Below are 16,461 nucleotides of genomic sequence, written 5' to 3' on the forward strand. Positions count from 1 at the left end.
TTTAGTGCCTAGTCAACCAGGTAATCTACATACCACGGATATTGGAGAAACGTCAGTCTCATTAGCTTGGTCCAAACCAATGCATGCTGGAGAGAATATAGTCAGTTATGAACTATATTGGAACGATACCTATGCCAAGGTAATAACATGATCATCATGTAATCTTGATGTACAGTCTATTTCTTAAAATCTCTCATGTTCAGACTATTTAGAAATATTCGCTTTTCAATTGTGATTATTTAAAATAATAAATTCTTCGCCGATCATGTTACCAAGCTGAAATATTGTATAACTAATTAAGTTTATATTTGTATTTTAACAATTCAATATTGTTTGTTTCTTTATGTTTAATTGTTAAATAGGAATTCTTTTTTGTTTATATCTTTTTCAAGTACAAATATGTTAGGTATGAGGGGTATTAACTTCACAGGCTAATTTGTTGCTCAAAATATCTAAAGCAGTTCGTTCACTTGCTCTAGTGAGTGTAAATATTTGCTAGAGATTTTTGACATCCAGTGAAGTGAAGGCGTGATAAAAAAGTTTGTTGATAAGCTACGGCAAGTAGTTGACACATTATTTCTTGCGCCTTTAAGTTTTAGAATGTAGAAATAATTTTAAAGAGATTTCGTTTTAAACAGGTTATTAATTAATCAGTTACGTGTCTTAACACAGTGTCGAATCGAAGAATAAAATATCATTTTGCTCGTTTTCATTGTGGAAATACCATTACTCATTGAGCTTAGTGACTGTAGATAGACTCTTTTTGATCCAACGACGATGTATGTAAAAGAGGACCGCTGAAGGATAGTGTTCATCAAGAAGTAAATTGGGGTTTTGCGTACCCCAGCAAAATTCACCATCAGTTTTTGCTCCAAAGAGATTACATATGTACTTTAAAAGCCAATTGTAACTTAAGATGTCCTTGTTATAAACTGACTATTGTCTGAAACTGAGAAGTCAACCATTACACTAGTATGTAAGGTTTAGAGCTGTGCCTTCTCTTAGATTTTTCTATGTCGATACAAAGTCCTTTTGTTTTCAATCTTAACAGTGACATTTATAGTCTTTTCTATATATTTACTGTTTTCTGTTTGGCCTTCGTGACTTTTAAGTAGGATTCAGGCTGGACTTTCAGTGGAGTTTTAAAACCAAAGTGTGTAATAATTAGACTGGGAAACAGAAGCATTACTACGGCCAGCGATTCTTTTTAGAGTTTTTCTACATGATATAGACTTTTGGGCATGAATTTCCTCAATAATATCTTTTTAGAATGGGATGGGTACAGACACGCTCTGATCGTTGGTCAAGGGGAGGAGCCTCCTCAGAAGTTATGTTTAGACTTCTTAGAAGTTGTTTTTGAGAATGATAATTTGAAAGAAAAGAAAATTTCATTTTAAACAGTGCTATATCTAAAACTTTTACATCCAGTAGTGGCGATGTAATTTTTTCATTAAATTTAATTATTAAGATTTAATACTTCGTTATTTTTCTGTTAGTTAGAAACTAACTAAAGTTTAGTATGTCATTTGATTTTATATATTTATTTTTTTAATAGGAGAAGAATCATCGAAGAATACCGATTTCCGAGAGTTACACACTCACCAATCTTTACCCTAACACGCTCTACTACATATGGCTGGCCGCGAGATCACAGCGTGGTGAAGGAGCTACCACACCGCCGATACACGTTCGGACGAAGCAGTATGGTGAGTAGTGGAAACAGACGGGGAGGCTAATGTTTGTGGGCTTTGCTTACAGCGCCTACTCGTCCCACGGCATTAGCCTCTTTCTTCGCGGTACAGCAGTCCGCAGTGCCTGCCTGTGTCTTATTTCAATTATGTTTCTTTATTATGAACTGCATGTGTAGCCAATGGCACCGCCATAATTGTTGCGCGGTTTTTCATGGGTGGGATGAATTTAATAAGACACGGAAAATATAATTTTTATATCCTGGCTATTACACAAATAGATGGCTATTTCCTATAGAGCCATGAGTCCTTAAAAATAATTTATACAGTTATAATAGATGGCTTAAAAAAAGAAATGTATAACTACCCATTAATATATCAAATATATAATTTAATAACAAATTTTCTTTAAGAAGCAAATGACTGATAATGTAATTTTTATTTGTTTTTTAAAACTCCCCTTCTGTAATCGAAATGTAGAATTGGTGATTATTGTATTCATCCCATCAATGAACTCCTCTGTCGCCTGTATATAACAGTTTTTATTTTGTCAAGTTTTAGTGAGCACAGATTCACCACCTCTTTGTGGATTTTGTCTGCACCAACACCAAAAAAATAAAAATAAAATAAAATAAAATAGGAGAAAAAGATTCCTGCATCCGTAATTAAATGGATTAATAAAAAATCCTTGCACTCTTCAGTATAATTATTATTATTAATATTGTTGCCATTATTAAATAATTTAATAAAATAATTGTAATAGTCCATTTACTTAAAATTATATTAAATCGAATCTCTAGATTATAATTTTCTATCGCAAATTCTTTAGCCCATAGAGGCTTACGGTTTGTATGATTTTTGTTTTTGTTTTGATGTGTTCATGGCTTCCTCTAATAAACCAGCTTGTAACTTGCATTTTATTTTTTTAAATATCGCGGTAACTTTTTAAAAAGTATTAAAATTATCCATTGAAGTGTGTGCACATGGTAACTGGTTCATTCCCTTTTTTACAGAGATTTTAGTTTGAATTTTTATTTCATTTTTTAATTTAAATTTAAATTTGCATGATAAACTTTAGATGATTTCGTTTTGATATTATCATTTTATTTTATTTTATTTTTCCCTATAATATCCCCCATTTATTTGATTTCATTTTTTTTAAATTTATTTTTATGATTTTTGCTATTGATATTAATGTATTTTCATTGTGATAAAATGGGATTGTTTTTTCTGTTAATGGCCACAATGATCTGCCTGCCTAATCATATATTTCGTTTTCCCCTCTATAAAACTTCTAAGTAATAAACACCTGACTTTATAAACGGTAACTATTGCTTGTAAGTTTAGTTCTTTATTATTAGTCAATTGTGTGACCGTCTGAATGTACATTTTGATGAGAATTGGTACATATGAACGATGCCTCGATGTTCAGACAAATGCTTAAATAAACGTAGCATGAGTGACCCTATGTTCCTATGGCCCGCTCAAAGGATCTGAACTATTTTCGGCTTAGCATTATGTTGGCATTACTCGAGACAAAACAGTCGCGGCAATCAAAGTTCACTATTAACCACGCGTGTAAGTTTTCTGTGATTATTACTTTAACTAGGCCGGGAAGTAGGTCTCTTGACGGACTACCTCAGACTGAGTAAAATAATACATGTTATCATGGGCTTGCCCAAGGATAGCCTCTTTACGACTAAGAGTTCAGCACTTTAGACGAAGAGAGAGAAAACTTCGCCTTCAAGTCTTTACCTTGAGACCCTCTCCAGGCACTTAGTACAAAACTTGTTGGTTATTCCAACTAGAGGGTCCCACCATAGATATCCTAGATCGTGGTGGCTTAAGCTAACTGACCTACGGCAGTAAACTAATTAGATTAGAGATTTTATGCTTAGAATGCACATAACAGATGGTTTCATGTTACTGTATAAACATAAGATAGTTAAACCATTTGTCTTAAATAAGGCTGGAATTTCCTAAATAGCGTATATAGATAAGGTACTATTATTTTTTATAGCAAATTATTAGAAAACTTGTCTCATATAAATATTAAGGGATTGCAACTCCTAAACTTCCTCTGGATGTGCCTGTACAGCACTGTTTAAAGCAGAGGTTCCCAAACTTATTTCATCTATTCAATTATTTTCTAGCGCCCCTAAACGAAAATAGATTAGGCAGTCACTTTTTTGTGGTCTATAATTATAATAAGTTATGAAAGTTTTATTTTTTACGAAAGAGAGTGTGCAAAATGTGAGCATGAGTTACCTTTTTGAACGGTGTGTCACTCATAAAAAAAAACCAGTACCCGGAGCTCCACCGCAGAACGTCACTGGGGAAGCAGTAGGACCCACATCAATAAGGGTATCTTGGCAACCTCCGCCAGCAGAGAGCAGCAATGGCCGTATAGTCTACTACAAGTTACACTGTGTGGAATCTGGTAGATCTGACTCGGAGGCTTCCGTCACCAAACTAAATACAACATCCATCACATTGGACGAGTTGAAACGTTGGACCGAGTACAGGATCTGGGTGCTGGCTGGTACATCTGTAGGGGACGGGCCTCCTTCATATCCCATCGTAGTTCGCACTCTAGAAGACGGTACGAACATGAAAAAATTATACACAATTCAAAACAAAATGACAAGAAAACGTATATTTAACAAAAAAGTATACAGCGTGCTCCTCCGAAAATTTCCATTTTTAAATTTGACCTCTAATTATTTTATTTATTAAGTTGTTTTGTAGATTAAAAACAATTTTGAAAATATTTATTAAAAAGCACTATCATTTTTCCACACTGAATCTGAAGTAAAAAGTAATTATAAATCATCATTTATAAAATTTTGAATGACAATTGAATTCTTTTACTCTTTTAAAATCTAATAATAAATATAAAAAAAATCTTGTTAGAAACTAGACTTTCTTTCACTGCAGATCTAATTGACAGAATTCCTTCTGATCCTGAATGTTACTGAGGTCATAGTTATTCAGTAACAAACGTAAGGTGGTGAGCAAGGCACACATTTTCAAGACTCGGCTTATCGTAACAGCGATGCTTATTATTTTGGAAGTTAAAGAGATAAAACTTTATCACCCAGAATTCCAAATTAATTTTTAATCAATATTTCGTAAAAATCCTAATTTTGAAAAAGTAGAAGTAAAAAAAAAAAGCATCGTGAATTGAAAATAGTTTTGACAAAAGAACAGTAACGAAAAAGAAAGAAATTTCTTTTTTTTAAATATATAATGAATGGTTGCTCAAAAGCCAGTTTGTAGGTAACCCTGGCCGGGTATATTTAACGGCCTATTCCATTAAGAGCTTTTAATTTCCAGTTGGGTTAAATTGGAATTTGGGAATCGTGCGCATTCTCAGCTCAAAGCATAGCTTGTTTGTACTCAGCTTTTTTCTTTGATTTCCACATTAATGCCAAGAGAGCTTGGGCTCAATACTATCATTAACATGGCTTTGATCTATAATGACATTTGCTTTGATCTATAATAACATGGTTTTAATAAATAAGCTTTACAAGAAAAAAAACAAATTGATTACTGCAAATCTGATTTTTGTCACTAATGAATCCGTCGGATTTCTCTTCAGTCACATCCTCTATTGGTGATCCATCATTGGTAGCCAAGGCTGATAGGTGTAACTGCTGAAATTTTGAACCCTAATGGACGGATAACCGTTGCTTTTTCTAATATCACAACATTACTGAATTTTTTGTTTATATTAAACCAAATTTCATTAGGCAAGCAGAAAACAATTCTTGCCAAAATGACTATCGTTGGAAACTTCCCTTTAACAACTGTAAAAGTATATAATATAATCTTTGGTTAATTTCTTTTAGGGCATATAGGTTTAACATGAAAAATTCAACTTCAAGCGTTGCTTTAGTGCTAAACTTTAAATTCGATTCATCTTTTATTTATAAACTTTTCAGTGACATTTAGAAACTGATTTTTTGAATACCCATTGATCATTTCTCACTAGAAATAGTTTGCATTTTGATAGTGTTTTTATGTAAAGGATATTTTGATATACCAGTGAAATTCTGTGCTGTAGGTACCATCGAATCCCATACTCTATTCAGATTTGAAGAGACCTCGGTTTAGGTAATTAATTGCTAATAAACAACAGATTTCAAAATTCTCTTTTAAGAAATTAAGTAGCCATGACATGTCTTCATTAGTAAGTATAATATCTCCGTGATATTTATTTTTTAATAAATATATTGAATGAATCACCTTTCATAATTCCTTTTTATTTTGTTTAAACTTTCAGTCCCTGTGTTATTGTTGCTTTTTATCCATAGTTTAACCTTTCCTTATATAAAATAAAACGTCTTGTATTGTTTGTGCCCATACGTTTTCTTTTTGTTTCTGAAATTCTTTCATGATTTCACCTTACAATTAAATGTACTAGTGACTTAATTATAAAAGACAGTCTTGAGCTAAAATATTTCATTAAAACACAAAATAAAAAAATAACATCGTCATTAATTAAAAGGTAGCTTAATATAATTAAATGCCTTTCATTTACAAACATTTCATCATTACATTATTAAAGTTCTGCTGTTGCTTTAATGAATTTCGCAAAAATATTAGCTTTATTTATCAGATTTATTTGAAGTTATACCAATTACAGTTATTATAATTTTCTATATTGTATCGTGCTTTTTAATTTATTAAAAATTATTTGCTAAGCATTTTAAAAAGAAGAAGTTCAATTCAAGATTGGTTAATGAGTGAAAATCCTTAGCCGTGATGTGACACAGAAAAAAGTGATCAAGTCAAATGAATTTGTAAAAATTATAAATTGCATTTGTGTTTTTGCAATGTTTGCAACATACTTAACATTTTTATATATAATTCATACGAAAGAGTAATAACTTCAAATATTTTGAAGTTTAAAAATGGAACAAATTTAAATAAACATTTATTATATGAGTAGGTAGACCCTCTTTTAGTCAAAGACACAGGGCCCTAACTCAACTAAATCACAGATTAGGAGGAGTACGTTGCATAAATCCTCAATACAAAAATGCTTACTACTTTAAAAAAAAAAAAAATGAATAAGTAAATTAATTAAAAATATATCTATAAGCAGAACAATCCTGTATCGAGGATTAACACAGTAAACCGTACTTACATTCAAAACACACAAATCTTTATTTCGAAGTACATAGCTAAAAAAAAAAATAAAATTAAAAAAACTATTTGAAAGCAAAATAATATGTTTAAAGTTGAATTTGTAAGCTTTAAAGTAAAATAAAATATCTTAAAACATTTCAGAAACATGTGTGCAATTGCTGGCACTAGTAATATAGAATCGTGAGTCAGTTGGTATTGTATTTACCAGTAATGATTTAAATAAAATAATATATAAAGTTGAAAGGGATTAATACTTTCAGTGCCCATTGAAACGGACACAAGCTCATAAAAATGTTTAACTTTCTTGCCTTCGAGAGAGTGAGACATTCATAAAGCAAGTGATACTTAGCATTGATACTTTTTCTCTTTGTCGCATCGTTTTGGATAATTTTCAATAAAGTATAATAGTAAAAATATTAAACAGGTGTTTTTGTAGATAATTACAGAATTAATCATAAGGAACAATATTTTCCCATCCATTTTGATTTTAATTGTGTAATACTGTTAAATAGAAGGGGGAAAATCATTTTAAAATTTTCTTAGGTTTTTTATTGATTTCTGTAAAGTTGATACGGTTTACATAACATGTAATAACTGAATATTTGCTATAACAAGTTCAACTTGGAAAATGATCAACTGTAATTAGTAAAATGTGTTCTTAAGTCTAGTACACTATGTTCAATACAAACTAAGTGCAATGTGTAAATCTGATTTCCTTTCACATCGACATTTCATTAATCCATGAAGCAAGAGTAACAAAGCGAGGTTTCGACACTTAACCTGAAATATTGCCTACAAGGTGAGCTAAGCACTTACGAAGAAGGTGGATTATGAAAGGAAAAGTTTACATAAAAGGGAAAGTCAATGGAGCGGCTCTAACCCAATTTTATTCAGCAGCTAGTATAGTCTAGCTTGAAATTCTAGAAGAATGGCCGATATTCATTCTACAACTTAATTGGATAGATTCCGCATTCAATTTTCATCGCGGACTTATTGTTGGAGAAGAAGTAGTAGCTTCTTCTACTTCCCTCAAATCGAAGAATGTGTGTTTGGACGTTTCGGACGATAGTCTAAGAATTTCTTTTTTAAAATTTAAATACAGTACATTTTCAAAATTATTAAAACTTTTATATTTGGATTCATTTTTTGTCTGAAAAGAAGCGACATTGAGCAATTATTAAAGCTTTTTATCTCTTAGCTTTTATTACCCTAAACTCTCTCAAAGGTTTGTCATACGGATATCTTGAATTTACTGTAAAGGACATTATTTAAACATTTTTATGTTGCTAGTTGCTCCTGACGAAGTAAAAAAATTTTTGCAATATTTTTTGAGCGGGTGAGTTTTTATATTTAGCTGGTAGTTTTTGTTTTGATTTTTCCACCACCAGCTACTTTTTTAAAAGGATAAAGGTGAATTTTTCCTTTATTAATTTTGAGAACCAGATTTTTGATAATTTTTGTGATGTGTGTTTGCGTGGGATGTTTTGATTATCTTTCCGTTTTTTTTTTTGTTTTTTTTTAAATAAATAATACATATTTTTGGTTTTTGCGCTATATCTTTTTTGGGTGTGCGTTTTGAGGTTTTGTATTTTGATTGATTTTTGTTTTACATTTTCGAATTATTTTTCTTTTTTGGTTTTCTTTTGTTTTTGTTTTTTGATAGACTAATATTTTTATTTTTTCTTCTAACAAGGTTCGTTATTTGAAGTATTTTTTAAAAGAAATTTACTAATTCATAATTTTTTCCATGCTTACCGTAAAGCAGCCCAAAGGAAGGTTTTTCTACACCAAACATTTTGTTTGTGTTTTTTTTTTTAAACAAACTTTTTTGAGCTTGTTTTTTGTAACGCTCACTCGCAGAACTAACGACATCGATTTTCACTTCATCTCCCATGGAAAACTAGACCCCATGAACTATAAACCTGCTACACCCCAAAAATATTAAATTTAAAGAAAACAAAAATCCACTCACTGTATTGTTTTGAAAGAGCACTTATTTTATTGTCTGTGTACTTGAACACTTTTTTTGGTATATATATTTTTGACAAAGCTCTCTTTATAAATATATATATTTATATATATTATTATATAAAATATCACTTTTTTGACCAAAGAGCACTTAGTAGTGCATGTAGCACCAAAATTCACTCACGTAAGTGCACTGAATGTTCTGCACAAAATCGCACTTTTTATTTTTATTTTTTATTATAATTTTTTTAATTGTTATGCGTACACCGCAAACCCCTCTCTGAGAGGGCAGCTTAGTACGCATTCCTCTTTTTAACTGGTAAATATAAATCTAATGTAGTTTGTTATTCATCGTGTAAAATTAAATATTTAATAAAACTGTTCTTGCATCACTGGATTTAAAAATATATAAATATATAACAGTAGCATTATTGAGTTTTCTTTAAATAAAGTAAAATCTTAAATTTTATTTTGTTACCTGAGTTAACAACCACACTTTATTTGCAAAGATGATTAGGTACATTTGATGAAAATATTGAAGTAATTTAATTAATAATCGCTGATTCAAAACATATATAGTTATTATTTAGCTTTTGTTTACTTATAAGCTATAATTGAAGAAAAGGAGTTACTGATGTATTAAAGATATTACTTTAAGCTGAGTTTACTTTATGTTAAACTCATCTTAAGTTTCTCTTGACCCTTGATTGTTTATTTCTCTTCTCTCACTCTTAAAGCAAATTTTAAGATGCAGAAACAGTTTTATCTCACTTTTTTCGCGACTGAAAGCTTTACTTAAGTCTAGTACTTTTAATATTTGTCACATATTATTGTCTAAATATAAAAGTATTAATTTAGTTTTACACATAGCTTTGTGCCCTTTAATTCATTTGAATACCAATACTAATGAAATAAATTCGCTTGCAGTTTCAACTATCTTGAGTTCAACTTTCTTATTACTGCTCTTATTATTATCATCATTATTATTTGATAGTATGAGTGTGTGAATGAGTTTTTCAATATCTGGTTAGAGATGAACGTCACATTTGTTTATTTTTATTTAATTCTTTTTGTTTTGCTGGAGCGGGTGGTAATACTTTATTGGCTTCTTCTTTTCTTTCATACAAATTTGGGCTGTGGTTGGTATTTTTAAAATTTATGTATTGCTTTTCTTCAACAAAAGGAGAATTTTTGGGAAAAATATGCACACATTTTTCAAAAAAAAAGAATTTTTTCTCTGTCTGTTAAAAGAAGATCATTTTTTGAAAACAATTTTCTAAGATTTTGTTTTTGTCTTTTTTTGTGTCTCATTCTCTCTCTGTGTCCCTGATTTTTGTGGGGGTCCGCCGTGCAGAAGACAAGCGTAAGTACAAAATTTAAAAAAAGAAAAGAAAAAAAAAAGCAAATCTTCAAAAAATGTAACAACGATTTCGTGTAAAGTTTTTGTTATCTTTTTGATTTTTGTTTTTTGAGCCCTGTTAGCCCAACCTTAAAAAAAAATAACAATAAAAATCTTTTTTGTAGTAACGAGGGATAGCCTCCGTTTTTGTGTTGTTTTCAGAAATTTTTGTTTTGTTTTCTCCTGTTAATGTTTTTATTTTTTATTTTTGTTATTGTGTTGTAGTATTTTTTATTTTAAATTTTTGGTTTTATGTTTTAAATAATTGGATGATGTTCATGATGACTATCTTTTTAATCTGTGTATTTTGACATAATTTCTTTTTCTGTTTTTCACTTGGCCAAAGTTAAAATGATTGGATTTACACTGGGAAAAATGTGTTGGTATTCAAATGTTTTGGTATTCAACACCAGTTCTATAATTAAAAAATAATAATTAACAACTTTATTTGGCCATTACGATATGGGTTATTGCACGATAAATGTAAATTGTAACTCTTTAAAACCACTATTGGCATTATTTTAAAGTTAGAAATTAATCAAAATTTTATTCAATAAATTATTGAGTATCTTTAATGGTAGTTCGAGAAAAAAAAAAAAGGAAAACAAATATCTTAATTTCAATAATGACATTCGTTTCGCTAAAAGAATTGTTTTCCCAATTTCAGTTCCTGGTCATCCTCAAGATGTAAAAGTAAGACCATTGAATTCTACTGCCGTTCATGTTCAATGGAAACCGCCAGCAGAAAAGAACAGAAATGGAGTGATCAGGGGTTACCACATTCACGTACAAGAGACCAAAGAGGATGTAATCCATATATATTAATACTTTTCATTGATGTTCTTTTACCTTTGACTCAATAATTTCCAGCGTTCTGTCAAAATTTATTACGTTTTTATCAGCCTCTCCTAAGTACTGATATGTTATATTTCTTTTAAGTAATAAATTTCCCTAATGAACATATTATTAGTGTAAAGGTTTAGTTATAAATGTAGGAATGATAAATACATCTTATTTATTTGTATAAGATCGGTTTTCATATGTCGACCATTTCATCCTGTATGGAGCGTGTTTAATTGTGTGGCTTTATCAGTACCTTAGGATTTTAGTATTGGGAAATCATAAAATCGTATAAATCAGTCTTCATCTTTGTTTTCTACTTTTGTAATTTTAAAGAGTCTACTTTAAAAATTAAACATATAGTTCATTAAATACAACATGACGAAATGTTGTTTCCGGATATGTCCTCGAAAAATTGAAAACTATAAACTAAAAATTCTACTCCCATATGTTACTAAAGCGTAAAAAGAACATTCCATTCCATGCTTGAGGGAAGGAAGCACTAGCTATTCATGTAACTGCTTAATCAAAAAATTGAAAGTATTTTATTTCTAATGAATTACTTCATATTTCCTATAGAATTTAATTTCTTTTGTAGGGCAAGAATGTGGTAAATTTAAATGAACCAATGAGATTTGACGTCTTAGATGGAGCAGTGTTTGAATTGAACGTCACAGGTCTACAACCTGATACTAATTATAATGTGCAAGTAGCAGCTTTAACTAGGAAAGGAGACGGTGACCGAAGTGAACCTGTTTCAATTAAAACTCCAGGAGGTGTACCTAATCGGCCTACCATTACGATCAAGTTAGTAAAAAAATATTTATTAACAATTGGGGCTGTCAGAGCCGCAATTTTAAATGAAATAAAAAAAATATGCCAAATAGTTTGTGATTTCACTTAAATTTTAAATATTTGGGATCTGTTAGGAGATAATGGAGGCTTAATAATAAAGTTCCTAACCAAGGAAGTCTAGAAACACGAAGTACCTAATTTTTTTTATATATAAAATGCTTTAAATCATCCAAAGAGTTATGAAGGTTTTTTTTATCGGCCTTGAAGGAATTGTTAATGTGCATAAAGACGGTAGATATTTGTTTTCTTGTTCCAGAATTTGGAACTAGGGAGCCATATTGAATAGTTTCTTCATGTGTTTAGAAGGGGTATATTCATTTAAACCTCAAGAAAGCCTCGAAGGAAGACTCACATTTAGAACCATTATTCATACCAGAGGCAGTTTTATTTAAAACTATTAATACCGTTACATTCACTTATTTACAGTTCACACACTTTCTTATACTTTCACATATTTTTGTTATTTATTCATGCGCGCGACTCTTCAAAATAGTTAGGGTTCTTTTTATCCTTTCTAGTGTTAATTTTTTTATTTTAAATTGAGTTCTACGATATACGAATAATATCGTACATCGATATTATTATTATTTATTTGTACTTTTTCATGTAAGGCGCGTCAATATATGAAGGTATTTACGTCCAAAGCCTTTTTTCAGTGCACTGTCGGCCTCTGGATAATGCTCTCTCATAATAGAGATGTCCTTCACCGGACAGTGAGTTGTTAAAAACTTTTAGAAAGAAAGAAATCTTAAGGCCGGTAGCTGAATATTTACAACTGAGCTATGATATTTTTTAATGCTATTAATTAAATTATTATTAACAACAGAGTACTAGATCGTGAGCCAGATGATGTTAGCGTGGAACTTGAATGGTCCAGACCTACACAAACATATGGAGATCTTCTTGGATACAGATTGCGATATGGTGTAAAAGATACTGCCCTTAATGAGATGATCTTGCAAGTTACGTCACACAAGATTAATCAACTAGGTTTGTTTTTATTATAAAAGAATTTCTTGGCTTATATTTTATTATAAATTCTACACTCTATAAAGAGAATGCCTTTGTAAACATAAATGCTTCAAAATTTAAGAAATAAAGTTTCAGCCTAAAAGAACTTGCAATTTTTAGCTAGTTAAATTTGACATTTTTCTATATTAACTTATTCTTAAATCCTAACTAGTTACTGAGGTAGTTATGTGCGATGCAGAATTAAGCTTCTTTTATTCAAAATTAGTAATATATATATATTCTTTAAAAATGCCAGAACGTGGAGTGGAGTATGAGTTTAGAGTAGCTGGACAGAATCATATAGGCTTTGGACAAGAAACGATCAAGTACCTGCTCACTCCTGAGGGTATGCCTGCAGCACCACCTGCAAATATAACCCATCGTTTTCAAACTCCAGATGTGGTATGCATTCAATGGGATCCACCTCCAAGGCCTAAACGTAATGGTCAAATAGTTAGATATGATGTTCAATTTCAGAAGAAATTAGATCAAACTACAGTCATCGATCGGAATACCACACATACAAAGGTTGATTTAATATGTAGATTTAATATGTGAATTTTGTCCTATTTCTAGATAATTCTTAATTTTGTTTGTATCTTGTATTTTTTAGGCCGTTTTCTCTAACCTTGAAGAAGCCTCCGAATATGTATTCAGAGTTAGAGCGCACACTAAATCTGGTTCCGGCCCGTGGTCGGAAAAAAGTGTTATAACTACTGAACGTGACATGGTGCGTGCGCCAATGGGCGTGAGAGCCGTGGCTACTTCTGAACAAAGTGTGGAAGTTTGGTGGGAGACTGTACCTTCTAGAACTGCAATCATTGCTTATCAAATTTTTTATACTATGACTGCTGTTGAAGATTTGGATCAGTGGCACACCAAAGTAATATTGAGTCCCCTAAATTTAAGCATTTACATTTATTTAAGGCAATGTGTCATTGCAAAAATGGTCAAAATGCAGAGGGCTCACTTGGCATTGTTGATTTCTCCTATTTTAGTCTCTAGATTGTACAACTAAGTATTTACTAATTTAAAATTCATATAAAATCATTTGGTGTAATTATTTCTTGAATATTTTTCGTAAATTATAACTTAAATTTTTTATTTAATAATCTCAACTCATTTTATAAAATAAAAATTGCGAATTTTGAACTATGAGTGAAATTATCAATGGCTTAATGAATAATTGCAATTATTCCAATTAAGATGTATCCTAAAATTGAAAATAAAACTTCCTTATTTTGGTATCGGTGCCCCAAAAAATTGTTTAAGTTATATATTTTTTTGAATTATTGAAAAACTAAGGTCAAAATTGGATTATTAACTGCAGATCGACCTTATTAGAGATTTGATAAAGTTTTTTTGGACTATTACAGCTAGTTCCTGTGACTGAATCAGCCGATCTGGTTAACCTAGAAAAATACGCTCAATATGCAATAGCTGTTGCTGCCAAAACTAAGCTAGGCCTTGGTCGATTGTCAGAGAAGGTAACGGTTAAAGTAAAGCCAGAAGATGTCCCCTTACAGTTGAGAGCTCATGATGTCAGCACGCATTCAATGACACTTTCTTGGTCACCTCCGATCAGACTTAATCCAATTAACTACAAGGTAAAATTAATTTTTAAGAATATGCTGATCTTTTATATAAAAAATACCTCTATTGTTAGCTGGGGATACCAAATCAAAGGTCCTAACTTTTGCTTGTATTTGTTGCATTAGCAACTGTTAAAATACTTTTATTGTAAAGAACTAGGAACATACATACATAATATTCTCCATGCAAGAGAGACCTTTGACATGAAATAAGAAAGACTCTTGCTAGATCGCTAATTGACCAATTTCCTACTGATTCTGTAAGTTGGAATAAAATGTCATCTGTAAATGCTTGTTATCCAAAGAAAGAATTAATGTGTCTCAAAATTTAATACTCGCTATATTTGGACGCGATATGATGCGAAGAACCCAGTTTCAACAGATTCTGTTTTTAGAAAATGCTAGTTTATAGAAATATATTATTTTAAAAAGTACTTATATGTATATTTATTGTTAGACAATTCGTAAAAACCTCTACCTTAACATGCTAATGGCATTACGTTTTTGCCTCCTTAGTGATGGGAATAATTTCTTGATTTTATTATATTTCGTTTTATATTTTTAGATTTCTTTTGATGCTGTGAAGGAATTTGTTGACTCTCAAGGTATTACCCAAATACAAGTAGTACCAAGAAGAACTGCCCTTTTAGAACCAAACGCTCGTTCCCATACAATTAATGAATTGTCACCATTCACAACATACAACGTAAATGTTAGTGCAATACCTGCGGATCATAGATATCGACCGCCAGCAAGAATTACAGTTACGACTCAAATGGCAGCCCCGCAGCCTATGGTGAAGCCGGATTTTTATGGTGTAGTGAATGGCGAAGAAATACAGGTATTCATTCTGATTACATTCAATTTCTAGTCAAATTCAAAAAATAGTTTTATATAAACTATAAGTCTTTAATATTTGATTATTAGTAATATAATGCATATTGTAGGTTATTTTACCGCAAGCATCAGAAGAATACGGTCCAATCAGCCATTACTACCTTGTTGTCGTACCTGATAATGAACTGACACATGATAAACATCCTGACCAATTTCTTACTGATTCTGTAAGTTGGAATAAAATATCATCTGTAAATGCTTGTTATCCAAAGAATAGTAATAATTAATGTGCATCAAAATTTAAACATTAAGTTGTATAATGTAACATAGCATTATGAGAGTTCATAGGATTACAAATGAGTTTTTTTTTTTATAATGTTTAGTTGGTTTACAGTCTAATGCAAATCTCTAAAGAGTAAATAAAAAACTTCATGCTAAAAACTTTGAAACTTTGATGTTAACTTCCTTAGGGAGACTACCTGCTTTAAATTTCTTTGTTTCTATACAAACAAGTTTAAAGCGATCTAACTTTCAAGAAAATTTAAAAAAATATATATGGTATAATAATTAAAATATTTATTTTAAATTATTCAATCTTCAGCTGATTCCGAACTCTAAGGCTGAAGGGAAGGTTCAGGGAGAAAGGGTGCCTTATATAGCTGCTAAATTTTTACAAAGGAACATTCCGTATACCTTCCACTTAGGCTCGGGAGATGTTTACGATGGCTTTGTCAATCTAAAACTTGAACGAGGAGTAAAGTATAGGATCTTTGTTAGAGCAGTTGTCGATACACCGCAAAAAGTGAGCATATATTTTTTTTTAGTCAAAATTAATCTCATGATATAGTTTAGATAACTATTTACTTACTTTTCAATGTTACAGCATTTATATACATCTTCACCATTTTCTGAATTGCTGGCACTGGATATGAGAGAAGTACCGCCTGGTGATCCTCCTCGACGACCTAATCCTAACGTACCTGTTGATGCTTCTGATGTTTCTGTAAATAGGAATACAGAACAAGCTGGAATATTGTGGCTGATCGGACCGATTATTGCAGCTCTCATGCTGTCTATCTGCCTAGTTCTATTGTTTATAATTAAAAAGTAAATAAAC

The 16,461-nt window shown here is 30.9% G+C and overlaps 1 protein-coding gene and 1 long non-coding RNA gene across 15 annotated transcripts in view; one reads left to right on the forward strand and one right to left on the reverse strand.

Annotated features, from left to right (window-relative positions):
- Positions 1 to 16,461, forward strand: part of Lar (tyrosine-protein phosphatase Lar) — an 855,139-nt gene that overhangs the window by 826,749 nt on the left and 11,929 nt on the right. For 12 of the 14 annotated variants that reach the window (XM_074118628.1, XM_074118646.1, XM_074118638.1 and 9 more), the window contains 13 exons: positions 6 to 139; positions 1,556 to 1,706; positions 3,994 to 4,290; positions 10,877 to 11,016; positions 11,648 to 11,856; positions 12,731 to 12,894; positions 13,172 to 13,443; positions 13,529 to 13,798; positions 14,292 to 14,522; positions 15,073 to 15,348; positions 15,455 to 15,571; positions 15,946 to 16,146; positions 16,228 to 16,451. In XM_074118628.1, the coding sequence (XP_073974729.1) occupies positions 6 to 139; positions 1,556 to 1,706; positions 3,994 to 4,290; positions 10,877 to 11,016; positions 11,648 to 11,856; positions 12,731 to 12,894; positions 13,172 to 13,443; positions 13,529 to 13,798; positions 14,292 to 14,522; positions 15,073 to 15,348; positions 15,455 to 15,571; positions 15,946 to 16,146; positions 16,228 to 16,451 (2,686 nt within the window). The remainder of the gene's footprint in view (positions 1 to 5; positions 140 to 1,555; positions 1,707 to 3,993; positions 4,291 to 10,876; positions 11,017 to 11,647; positions 11,857 to 12,730; positions 12,895 to 13,171; positions 13,444 to 13,528; positions 13,799 to 14,291; positions 14,523 to 15,072; positions 15,349 to 15,454; positions 15,572 to 15,945; positions 16,147 to 16,227; positions 16,452 to 16,461) is intronic. The other 2 variants (XM_074118712.1, XM_074118730.1) reach the window with 1 other exon arrangement.
- Positions 2,101 to 6,833, reverse strand: LOC141449499 (uncharacterized). Its single transcript, XR_012455558.1, has 3 exons — positions 5,937 to 6,833; positions 3,957 to 4,280; positions 2,101 to 2,284 (listed from the first exon to the last, which is right to left on the reverse strand). It is a non-coding gene; the product is annotated as an uncharacterized lncRNA (long non-coding RNA).

Source organism: Rhodnius prolixus, unplaced genomic scaffold (assembly GCF_049639745.1).
Source record: "Rhodnius prolixus isolate KJV_2025 unplaced genomic scaffold, Rpr scaffold_1, whole genome shotgun sequence".
In the NCBI taxonomy this organism is placed as follows: domain Eukaryota; kingdom Metazoa; phylum Arthropoda; class Insecta; order Hemiptera; family Reduviidae; genus Rhodnius; species Rhodnius prolixus.